This window comes from Sorex araneus, chromosome 2 (assembly GCF_027595985.1).
Source record: "Sorex araneus isolate mSorAra2 chromosome 2, mSorAra2.pri, whole genome shotgun sequence".
Taxonomy (NCBI): domain Eukaryota; kingdom Metazoa; phylum Chordata; class Mammalia; order Eulipotyphla; family Soricidae; genus Sorex; species Sorex araneus.
Window position 1 is genome coordinate 266,902,868 of NC_073303.1, and position 13,304 is coordinate 266,916,171.

The 13,304-nt window shown below is 54.6% G+C and overlaps 1 protein-coding gene across 1 annotated transcript in view; it reads right to left on the minus strand.

Annotated features, from left to right (window-relative positions):
- IFT80 (intraflagellar transport 80) overlaps positions 1 to 13,304 on the minus strand; it is a 64,968-nt gene that overhangs the window by 7,575 nt on the left and 44,089 nt on the right. Inside the window, exons 9-15 of the mRNA XM_055126561.1 lie at positions 11,406 to 11,585; positions 10,132 to 10,250; positions 8,185 to 8,259; positions 6,043 to 6,206; positions 5,150 to 5,214; positions 2,616 to 2,751; positions 1,816 to 1,963 (exon numbers count right to left, since the gene is read on the minus strand). Coding sequence (XP_054982536.1) covers positions 1,816 to 1,963; positions 2,616 to 2,751; positions 5,150 to 5,214; positions 6,043 to 6,206; positions 8,185 to 8,259; positions 10,132 to 10,250; positions 11,406 to 11,585 — 887 coding nt within the window. The remainder of the gene's footprint in view (positions 1 to 1,815; positions 1,964 to 2,615; positions 2,752 to 5,149; positions 5,215 to 6,042; positions 6,207 to 8,184; positions 8,260 to 10,131; positions 10,251 to 11,405; positions 11,586 to 13,304) is intronic.

The window sequence follows — 13,304 nt, forward strand, 5'->3', positions numbered from 1 at the left end:
AAAAGCACACTAATTTAAGCTAAAGGACTGACATTATTTTAATATTTTTTACGATGTCTCTAGTTTTGTTAAAGTTGTGAACTTGAAGCCTTAAAAACTCAGTATAGATTTTTTCAAAGTTAAAATGTGGAGAAGTTTTGTATCTCTTTTTTTTTTTATTTCAAAGTAAGAGATCTTATTTTGCTATTTCTTAGAAAATTAGTTATATTTGATTTCCTAATATAAAGAATACATACACATATGATATAATGAAACACAAATACATATAAAATTTGGGGGGAAGGCCACGCCAGGCTGTGCTCAGAGCTGACTCCGGCTCTGTACTCTGGGCAGTCTGCAGCCTGGGGGCCTTATGGGGAGCTGGGGTCAACCCTGGGTCAGCCACAGGCACCGTAAGCACCTGACCTGCTGCACAGAGACCCATACGGAAACTTTTTAACTTTTCAATTAAAACCATATGTGTTTTCTGTCTTAAAAAAAAATGATTCTAGAGACATACATACCTAGAAACCTAAGCTTTAAATCACTAAGCCAGGGGCTGGAGCGATAGCACAGCGGGGAGGGCGTTTGCCTTGCATGCAGCAGACCCGGGTTCAATTCCCAGCATCCCATATGGTCCCCCGACCACCACCAGGAGTAATTCCTGAGGGCAGAGCCAGGAGGAATCCCTGAGCATCGCCGGGTGTGATCCAAAAAGGAAAAAAATCACTGTCATGCTGAAAAGCCCTCCATTGGCAGCATTAAGCTTGAAAACTACATTCATTGGAACAAATGGAACAAATGAACAGTTGATACTACACAATACTTCCAACTTACTCTGCCAATAGCTTTAAAAAATTAAGTAAGCTCACTTTTACTGAATAACATTTCCTGAGATGTGGGGGTGGAGGGAGAAAAGACTGTGTTCGGGAGAGAACACGGCCAGAGGGTCCCCAGACCCCCCTGCAGCCGCTCACAGCGGGAGAATCTGGGAACGACCCAAGTGCCTGAAACAGCCGCTGGACAGGGAAACCACAGTCCTGCTACACAGTGGAACACTACACAGCATCAGGAAAGACAGTCACGAAGTGTGCTAATATGTGGGCGGACATGAGAGGATCACGGGGAGTGACTGTGCGCGCGTGCGGGATGCGAACACACACAGTATGAGACTAATACCCACAGGCGGTAGAAAGGAGGGCCAGGAAGAGCGGTCCAGGGTGGGGAGCTGGCACAGGCCGTGGGCAGGGCAGTTAGGGCAGAGAAGTGGCCACTGCGGCAATGTGTTGGAAATGGTCTCTCTGGACGAGAAGAGAGTGCTGAGAGCCGGTAAAGTGATACACCGGATAACCTCTCAGCACAGCACTGCAAACCACAGTGCCTAAAAACTGGTTCTAAAGGGGAGGGGCGGGGAGAGAAGAAAAGTGTCCGCCATAGAGGCAGGCTGGGACACTGGTGGTGGGGTAGGACACCGGTGAAGGAACAGGTGTTGGAGCACTGCATGACTGAAACCCAATCTGGACAATTTTGTAACTGTATCTCCGGGTGAGAGAGAGACAGAGAGAGAGAGACAGAGACAGAGAGAGAGAGAGACAGAGAGACAGAGAATACGGGCTTCTCCAGGTGGAGAAAGCCTGCGAGCAAAGAGGCAGAGAGATACTAGTTCCAGGGAGACCAGGAGCTTGACAGAGACTCGGTAAGTTAACGCTGATTGAACGACGTTCTAGTCAAAGCGGAAAGACCGAGTGAAAGATCGCTTGCAAACTCGGCTTTGAGGGAAAACACAACAGTCTTGATCTGCCGCTCCGCGGCCCCGGCGCTCTGCAGAGACGTTACCTGGCGTCCCTTTCATACAGAGTCTTAGGCAGAAGGTCTTTGTCCACGTAAACGGTGTTGGGGTAGTACCACATGGTCAGCCGCGTGTCCTGAAGCCCACAGAGGATATTACACGTGTCGCTCCACGCCAAAGTATGCACCATAGTTCCTGAGAGTAAACAAATGTCTATTAGTTCTACAATGTATCCAAAAGATTTCTTTAGAAGCAGCTGACATATATAGAACCCATCTAATTTCTGGCAGTATGACGCTTTTCTGATCAATACATGTTAAACTTCACCCACAATTTCATTTTTTTTTTCTTGCTGTTTTTTTGTCTGGAGGCCATATCCCAGTGGTGCTCAGGGATCACTCCTGGGGTGCTGGGCATTGAACCCGGGTCAGCTGCATGCAGGGAAAATGCCCCACCCGCAATCCTATTGCTCCAGCCTCTTGTCTATGATTTTATAGAAATAAATGAATAGTTCTCCTAGAACCATGATATTTTTAACTCGTCTTTCTTTCAAAGTCAATGGAGTTGTAGCAGCTAAATATACGAGACAGGAGTCAAGACTCTGGATGTGTGGGCTGGGACAGCGTGTGACTGAAACTATTATTAACTCTAGTACTGTAAAGCACAGTGCCTAAATTTAAAAAAATTAATTTTTTTAATGGAGTAGCGAAGTAGCTAAGAGATGGTGTGAACCAAATTACCAATGAATTCATTCAGCAAGTAAGCTGTTTAATATGGCATATGACAGAGAATAGATCTAAGAAAATTGAGAGAAATTAAGATGTTAAACATATTAACGTTACTTTACCAAGTTTGATAATTTGCTCTTCCTTTCCAAATCGTTTTACTGAGGTGATATAGAGGTCTCTATTTTTGTCAATGAAAGCTATTTTTCTGTCATTGGTAAGTCCTTTTTGATCCAGAGCAATTTCCAAAATCTCACTCTTTAATTCAAAAATAATGAAAACACTGGGTTAGTACTTAACATCAGATTATTTAAAATTCTTATGAATATCTATTTAAAAATCCATTACTCTACCACTTATAACGATGGAATGGCCTTTACAATAATTTTAAGACGCTAACAATATGCTAATAATCCAGGCACGCGCTAAAGTGCCGGTTCCTCTTCACAAGGGAAATGCCCTTCTGCACTCGGCACACACCCAGCGTGCTCAGGGGTCACTCCTGGTGGTGCTCGAGGGACCCTATGTGACGCCAGGGACTGCAGCCAGGTTGACACATGCCTCCCTGCTGTAACACTGCTCCAGGGTCTCCCAGAAAATGCCTTTGCAACACGGTGAGAGCAAGCGGGGCCCGGAACACCGCGTGCCTGACACCCGATCACGCACAGCACTACAAACCATGATGCTTAGAATGTGAAAAAACAAAAACAACTTTTCCCGGGCCTCAAAGTAGCTGGAGACGGGGAGAGGGTCTCCGAGCCCCTCCCTCAGCCACTGTGTGGTGGCTCACAGGGGTCTGTCTCGGCTGATCGGCGCTTTGCTGGACGGTCTGCCTGCACTTCCACGGCTGTAAGGACAGATTTGTGGAAACAGGTGAGAGTGCCTTATGCTTGTAGGGGCTTAAGCCGTCTGGACTTGCACGTCCGTCTCCCGGGAGTCTCTGGGGAAGCCCTGCATGTGTGGTGAGTAAGAGACTGCCTCGACTCCGGCTTTGGTCCTGCTGCTCACCTGGAGAGATCTTGAGTTCTCACAACTCGTCCTAGGATGTGAGGCAGAGAGAAAATCTCCGTGCGACTGAGTCACGTGCAAGAAGAGTGCCTCGAGTCACCCCACGATAGTGAACTTGTCCATTTCTTTTATTTTCTTATGATTAACATGGGAACATCTTATTATGTATATTTATCACTAAAAAAAAAGCACTGCACCTTTCTCTGATGGAATGGAAGACTTGGTGACTCAACACAGCACTAAATCATCATCATCATCATAGAATTATTAGAAAGGAGAGTGATTACAAAAACTATACTAACATTAAACTTACGGCTGTCATTTGTTGTTTATTTTTTGTTTTTATTTAATTTTTCCCATTTATTTTTTAAAAATTGAATCAAAGTGATATACAAACTGCATTTCAGTGATTGCATTTCAGTCATATAATGTTCCAATACCAAATCTGTCCTTTTTTTTTCCAAACCTCCCCATCCGTTTCTTAAACATAGAAAAAGTATTCTAGAAAAAGTACCATACCTTGGGGCTGGAGAGATAGCACAGCGGGTAGGGCGTTTGCCTTGCACGCGGCCGACCCGGGTTCAAATCCCAGCACCCCATATGGTCCCCTGAGCACGGCCAGGGGTAATTCCTGAGTGCAGAGCCAGGACTAACCCCTGTGCATTGCCAGGTGTGACCCAAAAAGAAAAAAAAAAAAGTACCATACCATGAAGAATGCTAATTACACCTTATTAAGTGATTTTATTTTTTGGGGGGGCCATATTTATCAGGGCTCAGGGTTACTCCTGGCTCTGTACTCAGGGTTACTCCTGGCGGTGCTCGGGGGGCAATACTGGGAGTCGGGATCAAACCGGGTTGGCTGAGTGCAGAACAAGAGCCCGACCTGCTGTACTGTTGCTCCAGTCCCCATGCACTAATTTTCTTTTGTTTTTATTTTTATAAAGTTGTTCACAATATGTGATTACATTTAATATCCGAACACCAACCCTACCACCCACCATGACACCTTCCCACCACCACATTTCCATCCCGAACCCCAAGCCCTACCCCCAAGCAGAACTGAAATAATTTATTTTGTATTGCTTGTTATATCCACTAAAAACGAGACAGAAAAGGTCCCTTAGAGGGAAGTGTGCGGAGATTGTTGTTTCCCCGGGAGCCCTGGAACCCCTGTGTGAGAGCTGAGAGCCACGTCTGAAGGGCTGAGTCTTGTGTGTGCACTGATGTGAAACGATGCCCAGGGCACGTCAGAGCCTGGGGAGAGAGACAGTTCAGGGCCCTCCCTGATGGACGCGGAGGCAGGAGGGAGCGGGGGAACTGACCCTCGTCCACGGACCCGAAGGCGACAGGCTGATGCACCCCCGGGCGAGATCAGTGCGAGTGAGGCAGCAGCGGCCTTGGTTTAACTGTCGTCAGACCGAGAGCTGAACTGGCTGGCCGGGGTGGGACACTGCGGTGTTTGATGACACCAACAGCTTGTCTGTTTCTCTGGAGCCGCCACAGGAGTTCCCGAGGACCAAGCCAGGGCATCACCTGCGTCCTCTGCGTGCCTGGGGGAATGCTGACACTCTGGGGGACACTCCGGACTGCCAGGCCCAGCTCCCTGGTGTCCACTCCAGACTGGCCGCAAAGGGGCCGTGGCCCTTACCTTATGCGAGAGGAGCTTCCCGTCACCCAGGGCCTTCCCCGTGGACGTCTCGAAGAGGTAGATCACTGGGGAAAAGCAGAACCAGGTTCTGCATTAGCGGCATGGTCGGGACCCCCGAATCCCACCCCGAGCACGGGGGGGGGGGTGTGTTTCTCAGTACCGAGGGGCAGAGCAGCAAGCTCCTAGCTTGTCTCCCCGGGGCCCGAGCCTGCGGGCACAGGGCGGGGAGTAAGAGCACCGCTGGGCAAGGCCCAAAGCACACAAAAAAATTCCCGAGATACATTTGGGGGGAGGGGGGCACATATCTGACACCGGCAGGGGCCACTCCCGACAGTGCTGGGGGCCGCGTGTCTGGGGGTCAAACCTGGTCCTTCCCTCGGGGCTGGAGCAATAGCACAGCGGGGAGGGCGTTTGCCTTGCACACGGCTGACCCAGGTTCGATTCCCAGCATCCCATATGGTCCCCTGAGCACCACCAGGAGTAATTCCTGAGTGCAGAGCCAGGAGGAACCCCTGTGCATCGCCGGGTGTGACCCAAAAAGAAAGAAAAAAAAAACCACCTGGTCCTTCCCTCCAATCCAGCTCCCTGAGCCACTCCCTAACCACAAGGTCACCTAGTCACTTTCACTCCCTTCTATCTTCCCCTCCCTCCCCCCTCCCTGTGGATGGGGAGCCCCTCCCACCCTGCTGAGGGCAGCCATTTCCCAGGGGAGCTGGGTTTGGGATGATAACTTTAGTTCTTTATCTTATGCTTACAACAACTTCAGAAGCACTTCATTCTTTCATACAAAGTTAATAAATTTAATGGATGAGAAAATGGATGTTAACTGGTGAAAACACTCACTGTGTTCAATTCATGGCAATGTGACACAGAGATTATACAAATGTACTCACCTTTTTCATCAGTTTTATCTCTTATTGCAATGGTGTCATTACTAAGAGACACCGTCTGTGCATTCAGTATATCTGTTCTCATTCCAGGAAATTTGGGAGAAGAAATGAAGCGCCCTTCGTAAGAATATAAGTAGATACCACCACCGTCTACAAGAAGAAAATGCCTGAAAGATAAAGATAACAACAGTCTCAACAGGCGCTTGCTATACTTCCATTTTTACTTACAGAATAGTTTAGGAAAAATCTAAATGCTAGCATATAAAAATTAATAGATAAAGTAACAAAATAGAAGTATTTTTATTCTTCCCTTTGAAAGCTTATGAACACGGGGTAAAAAGACTCATGGTACAAAGAAAGCAAAAAGATCTCTGGTAACCCTATGTCCACAGAGAGAGTTTACCTTAAGTAAGGAAGAGAAATGCCATAATTTACTCCTGCTGGACAGTTTTTGCAAATTATTTGTTCTTTTTTTCCCCCCATCTTTCCTTTTTGGGCCACACTGGGCAGTGCTCAGGGGTTACTCCTGGCTCTGCACTCAGGAATCACTCCCGGCCATGCATGGGGGGGCCACATGGGGGCGCTCCCGGGATCGAACCCAGGTCGGCTGCGTGCAAGAGAAGCACCCGCCTGCTGTACTGTTGCTCCGGCCCCCAAATTATTTGTTCTTTTAAAGAATTTTTATGTAGCCATGTGTATCCAGCCTGCTTATGTCCTTATTATGACTAATTCCAACTCTGAATCAAAGAGGAGCATGGGCCTCCGGGCTGTACCATGAACTGTCTGCAGTGAAGCGGGTCCTTGGGCGGGGGGACGCTGCTTCATGCGTGGCCGTGCCCTGCAGGAGCTCCTGCTCCGTGGTGCCAAGCCCTGATACACCTTTAAAGCTCCCTGATTCAGGCCGTCTGACTCGGGGATTGCTGATCACTCCTCCTAGCTACGGAGACAAGCACTAGAATGAATGGACCGTCAGTCCGTAACGAACACCGAGATCCATTACTCACGTGTGGCGCTTGGCTCACACGCACCAGCAGCTGAGTAATCTTCACTGGTGCTGGCAACGTGAAACCTCATTCCTCTTTCTTTGTCTCGGCACTAAGAGCCTTTCCTCTCCTAAAGACTCGAGAGCTTTTGAGCCTCCTTGGAAGTAAACACCGTGTTCCAAGGGCAGACGCTTCCAAACGACAACCAGGAACAGGCCGCAAACACAACATCCCTTGCCTAGCACCCTCCCCTGCGGTAACATGCACCTTGGCCAGCTACGGACACAGCCTAAAACCACGAACGAACACCGAACTGGCACGTGTGTTTGGATGTGAAGAGACGGCGTGTCCCACGCACGGGCTCCGTCTGCCCTGCCCGCCCTCCCTGAACCGAGCGCGTCTCCGTCACCAGAAACAGAGCTGGACTCGACTTTCTTCCCCCGCCACCCGTGCCACCCTCGGTGCACCAGGAGCCGGTCCGCTTCCTGTCCCCTGCCCACTGCCCCTTGCTCAGAAAAGCCTGCTGGCCAGGGGCCCCTGGCGGCTCCCGCCCGGCCCGGAGTGGTCAGTGGGGCCGGGGTGAGCGCGGAGACGGTGGCCGGGTTCCACCCTTGCTCCAGGCTGCCCTGCACTGGACCCGTGAGCGAGCCAGCTGCGGGCCCTTCGCCCACGGACGCACGGGTGGGCGGGCAGAGACCCCTCTCTCCAAGCCTGGTCCCAGTCCGCGGCCTGACCGCCGGGCGCTCAGCACTGTGCCACGCTGTCGGTATCGTGGGTGACTTTCAGCACTTGCCGACCGCGGAAAGAACAGAACAGGCGACAGGGGGACGCTACTAAGGAACACGCCTCGGCTCTAGGACCTGAACCCTTATTTTTGTCTTTTAGGATAAAGAGGAGAGGGCTGGAGCAGTCGCACAGCGGGGAGGGCATCTGCCTTGCACGCGGCCAACCAGGGCGGGGCCCCGGGATGCCCAGGCACCCGAGCACCGCTGAGTGGCCCCAGAACCAGAGGAAGGAAAAACATGTAAATAAAAATTTTTTAAATTATGAACAGTAGAAACAGACGGATTCCAAACGGCCGACGCAGCACGGAGTGAAGACTGGGTTCCACCAGCGGGGGCCACGCGAGCCCTAACTTAGGGCCAAGCAGGAAGCAAACTACCTTTCGGCCTGCAGAATCAGGCTGACGGTTCCTTCCTTGAGATCAAATATAAGTGGTGTGTTCCAGTTCTTCGTACTAAAGACAAATAAGACCAACATGAAGAGTTAAAAAAACCAAACACGAATACTCTTTAAAAAAAAGGACACAGGTGGGGCTGGAGCGATACCACAGCGGGGAGGGCATTTGCCTTGCACGCGGTCGACCCGGGTTCGATTCCCAGCATCCCATATGGTCCCCTGAGCACACCACCAGGAGCGATTCCTGAGTGCATGAGCCAGGAGTAACCCCTGTGCATCACCAGGTATGACCCAAAAAGAAAAATAAATAAATAAATAAATAAAAAGGACACAGGTATCCCTTAAGTGAAGTGTCCTCGATTTCACAATTACTGCATATACTTGTGTTTCTACCACTTGACCCACAGTTCTGAAATTCTTCACTTTCTGGAGGGCGAAAGCTGCCGTCGCCAGCCCGGGCACCTGGGAAGCATCCCGTGAATGTCCTGAGTACCGGCTGCTGGGGCGCCGGGGAACCCCAAGCACCCCTGGGTTCCTGCCTAAGCTCTGTCCTTCATCAGCTCTGGGTTCTGAGCAGGGCCAGTGACTCTCGCCTGAAAGCAGCGGCCGGTGCAGTGGAAGGGCAATGGCGGGGGGCTGGAGATCTGGTTTCATCCCCCGTGGACCGCATGCCCTTACACGCCGTGACCTGGGCCGGGGTGCCGCTCAGGACAGCACTGCCCCACCCGTGTGGGGCCCGGGCCTGAGTCCCAGCACCGCCTCTCCAGAGGACATACCCCGTGCGCTGATTTCCCGTCTGTAAAGCGGGGTTCAGGGTGACCCAGCAACCAGGAGTCTGGGCAACTGCACATTACACGGAGACACGGGGCAGAGGGGAACTATAAACGTGACAGTCATTTTCCCACCAGGTTTGTGGGTCACTGGACAGGATGAGAGATTGCTGAGAACAGTAGCAGGGTTCAGTGTCAGTATGACCAGCTTATTGAGTGGGTAAATAGATAAATAGCACCTTTGATTTTTTTTTTAGTGTAATATGATCCAAAGACAAGTACGGGTGGAGAGAACATTTCCAAACTGAAAACCCATCCACGAATATTCGATTGTTTTGCAGTTTAAAATCTGTTTCACGATTGTTCTGTATCTTGAATCTCTCAGTGTCATATGCATGTAAGTGCATCTCTTAAACCGCTCACAACCCTGGAAAGTGTCCTAGTGGGGACAAGATCTGAGAGGGCAGAGGATCGACTAGAGACGCAAGGCCAGTCTGGACCAGGCGTGGCGCCCCCCAGAGAATGCAGGTGAGTTATTACAGAAAGCTCTGATGCGTCACTAGGGCATGGGGGCTGGAGAGACACAGCACATGAGGCGCCTGCCTGCCCTGCACGCTGCCACCCCAGCCTCAACCCCCAGCAACCAGGGCCCCGAAACCACCAGGACTGGCGCCTGAGGGCAGAGCTAGGAACAGGCCCGAGCATAAATGGGTGTGACTCCAAGACAAACAAATTAAAAATATACAGTAAACTTTTTTTTTGCTTTTTGGGTCACACCCAGCGATGCCCAGGGGTTACTCCTGGCTCTGCACTCAGGAATTACTCCTGGCGGTGCTCAGGGGACCATATGGGATGCTGGGAATCGAACCCGGGTCGGCCGCGTGCAAGGCAAATGCCCTCCCCGCTGTGCTATCGCTCCAGCCCCCAAAAATATACAGTAAACGTCTATTTAAGCAAATTCTACCAGAAACAAAGACCAAAACACTCCTGGGCGAGGGAGGGGTAGGGGGCTGAGTCGCTGCTTGCACCTGGTCCTGGTCCTGGAACCCTGCGGTCCCCCCAGCGCTGCCAGGAGCGATCCCGGAGCACAGAGCCAGGAGCAAGCCCCGGACCAACACACGCGCCAGCGAGGAGTGCGGAACAGGAGCCCCGGCGCTCACGAGAACACGTAGCACTGCAGCGACGTGGCGACCACCAGGTGCGCGTGGTCCAGCGAGGCCTTCATCACCCGGTCCCGGAACTCCAGCACGTCCACCGCGTCGTTGAGCACGTTGCGGACCTGCGGGGGACAGGACACGGCCGCCGGGGGCAGCACTCAGAGGGCCGCGTTCTCCCCGGGCTAGCCAGACTCTCCCTGCTCCCCGGTCAGTGCTCTCTGGGTTACCTAGTCACGAGAGAGAAGCGGCCACTCAGAGCTGCCTGAGCAGCAAACCCCCCCCCCCCCGACTCCTGCGGGGACCCGGGGGCGCTTCCAGCCCTCGAGCAGCCCTGAGGGACAATGACGCACCCGGTTTTCACACGGGGCAGTCAGGGGGTTCTGTCTCTCCGGCGGCCGCCAACGCACCAGCCCCTGCACCGGTGTCCGCCGACCCCTACTGTCACCCAGGTTCCACCCGGGTCCTGAAGGGCCCCCCGAGCACCAGCAGATGTGACCCCGTGGAGGCGGGAGGATGGCGAGCGGTGAGGCCCTTCCCGCCCCCCGCACGGCTCTGCAGCTCTGGCCTCAGGGAGAAGGGGCTGAGCCGGTCTGGCTTGGAGGGCCCGGGCAGACGCGAGGTTCTGAGTTCAGCCCCCAGGGCCACCGCATGCGCTGAGGGGACCCCGACAGCCCCCGTGTCCGGCTGCCCGGGAAGCGGAACAGAGAATCATCGTGGGAGCCACTTTCACGTGCACGACACGGGCCAGGCCCCGAGGGAGGAAGGAGCCCGGGCCCGTCCGCACCCACCTCCCGTCGCTCATCTACCCAGGGCCTCCCCCCGAACTCCCCGGGCTTCCGCAGCCCCAGGAGGCCCCCCGGGTCCTCACTCTGGCCTGCCCCGGGCACTCCTCCAAGGGAGACTGTTCTCAGGGCTGACAGGACTCGAGCAAAGGCCGTGCGGGCTCCAGGCGCCGTGGGAGACGCGCTGGGCCGGGGAGAAAGCTCGGGCCGGGCCGCTCGACCCCCAGCTGCCCCCAAACAAGCCCCACCAGCGTGGCCCCAGCACTGCCGGGCGCAGCCACGCGGCCTCCCCAGACGGGAGCACTAAGCTGTGAGTCCAGTGGCTGAGTGCGGTTGGGCGTGGCCTCGGCCCCCCGCCCCCCCCGCCCCCCCCGCCCCCACCGCCGTCCCTGGTGGGGTTGACAGACGGTGAACCTGACGGACTACAGACAGGCAGTAGGAAGGGCCGCGCGGGCAGCCAGCTGGGGCCCGGGGCAGCCGTCTGGCGGGGCCTACCTGCATGGTCCTTCTCTTGGTCAGCGTCACCTGGAAGCTCCTCCACTCCCAGCGCTGCTCCACCACGTGGGCAAAGACCACGTGTCCGTTCCCACAGGCGCCGGCCACCTGTGTGCCGTCTGCCGACCAGGCCAGGTTGAAGATGCTGCCGGTGCTGGGCTTCTCCAGCGCGTAGGACCACTGGGGGGGCGGGAGGCACTCAGGGGGCAGCCGGCCGGGCGCTGCGACCCGCCTCCTGGCGCCACCGCCATCCCCAGCACCCCAGGGCGGGGGACGCCGCCAGCAGACCCAGCCAAGAATCGCGAGGCGTCCGAGAGGAGCCAAACCCAGAGGCACGGCCAGGGCGAGCACCGGGAGCTGAGCACGAGTCTGCGAGCAGCGGGCCTGGGCTCGCCCCGCCCGTCACACACACCGTCGGGGGCACCGACAGCGCCAAGCCGCGCCAGCAGGACAAAGCAAAGGCAGTTCGGGATGTGGGGGCGGTAACCCCACTCAAAGTGGCTGTGACAGCAGCTTTTTCAGTAAGGAAGCTTTTATCCCCACCAGACTTTGGGCTCGGCCGGCAGTGCTCAGGGCTACTCGGGTAGTTCGTGGCGCATCAGTGCCGGGACGTTCGGCACAGACGGAAGCCACGACCCCCACAGACCCACCGAGCGTGTGCGCCGCCCCCCCAAAGCACCTCCCTCCCGCACAGCGTAGGGGAGAAGCTCCAAACTGACGCACGCCAACGCGTAAAGGACGCGTGAAGGACTCGAGACACGCTCTGCGGGCAGCACGAGGTGCCCGTCACTGAGCACGGCTGACTGGAGCAGTCTGTGTGTTTCTGCCCCACACCCAGCCGCGCCCGCCTGCTCCCAGTTCAGTGCTTGGGAGTCAGTCCTTCTGTGTTCGGGGGCCGGGGCCAGGCCAGGCCTTGACGCCAACACGCTTTGCAGGCGCCCAGCAAGTCACGTGACCTCGGGCTCTGCAGAGCCTCCAAAGCACACGGTCGGACAGTAGGAAACTTCCCCAGGACTGCGAGCAGCACAGACCACTTCTACCACAGTACTGAGTAAGGAACGAGGTCTAAGAGGTGAGCAAAGGTGCTGTAGAAGAGAGACAGACAGGGGCTGGAGAGATAGCACAGCGGGTAGGGCGTTTGCCTTGCACGCGGCCGACCCGGGTTCAAATCCCAGCATCCCATATGGTCCCCTGAGCACGGCCAGGGGTAATTCCTGAGTGCAGAGCCAAGAGTAACCCCTGTGCATCGCCAGGTGTGACCCAAAAAGCAAAAAAAAAAAAAAAGAAGAGAGACAGACAGACAGACAGACGGTTCCTAGCCCTCAGGATCTCCAACGCCCCCACTAATGATCGGTTTTGTTGGTTTGCTTTGGCTGCTGTTCTGGGCACCCCTGGCTGTGCTCAGGGACACTCCAAGGGGGGCTGGGGGCACCATGTGTGGTGACAGGACTGATCCGTTTGGCGCTCTCTCCCTTTCTCCCTCTCCCTCTCTCTCCCTCTCTCTCCCCCTCTTCCTCTCTCTCTCCCTCTCTCCCCCTCTCCTTCCCCCTCTCCCTCTCTCTCCCCCTCTCCCTCTCTCTCCCCCTCTCTCCCTCTCTCTCTCCCCCTCTCCCTCTCTCCCCCTCTCCTTCTCTCTCCCCCTCTCCCTCTCTCTCCCCCCGTCTCTCCCCCTCCCCCTCTCCCTCTCTCTCCCTCCCCCTCTCCCCCCTCTCTCCCCCCCTCTCCCTCTAACCCTCTCCCTCTCTCTCCGTCTCTCTGTCTCCCCCTCCCTCTCTCTCTCCGCCCTCTCCCTCTAACCCTCTCCCTCTCTCTCCCCGTCTCTCTGTCTCCCTCCCTCTCTCTCCCCGTCTCTCTGTCTCCCTCCCTCTCTCTCCCTCCCTCTCTCCCCCTCCCTCTCTC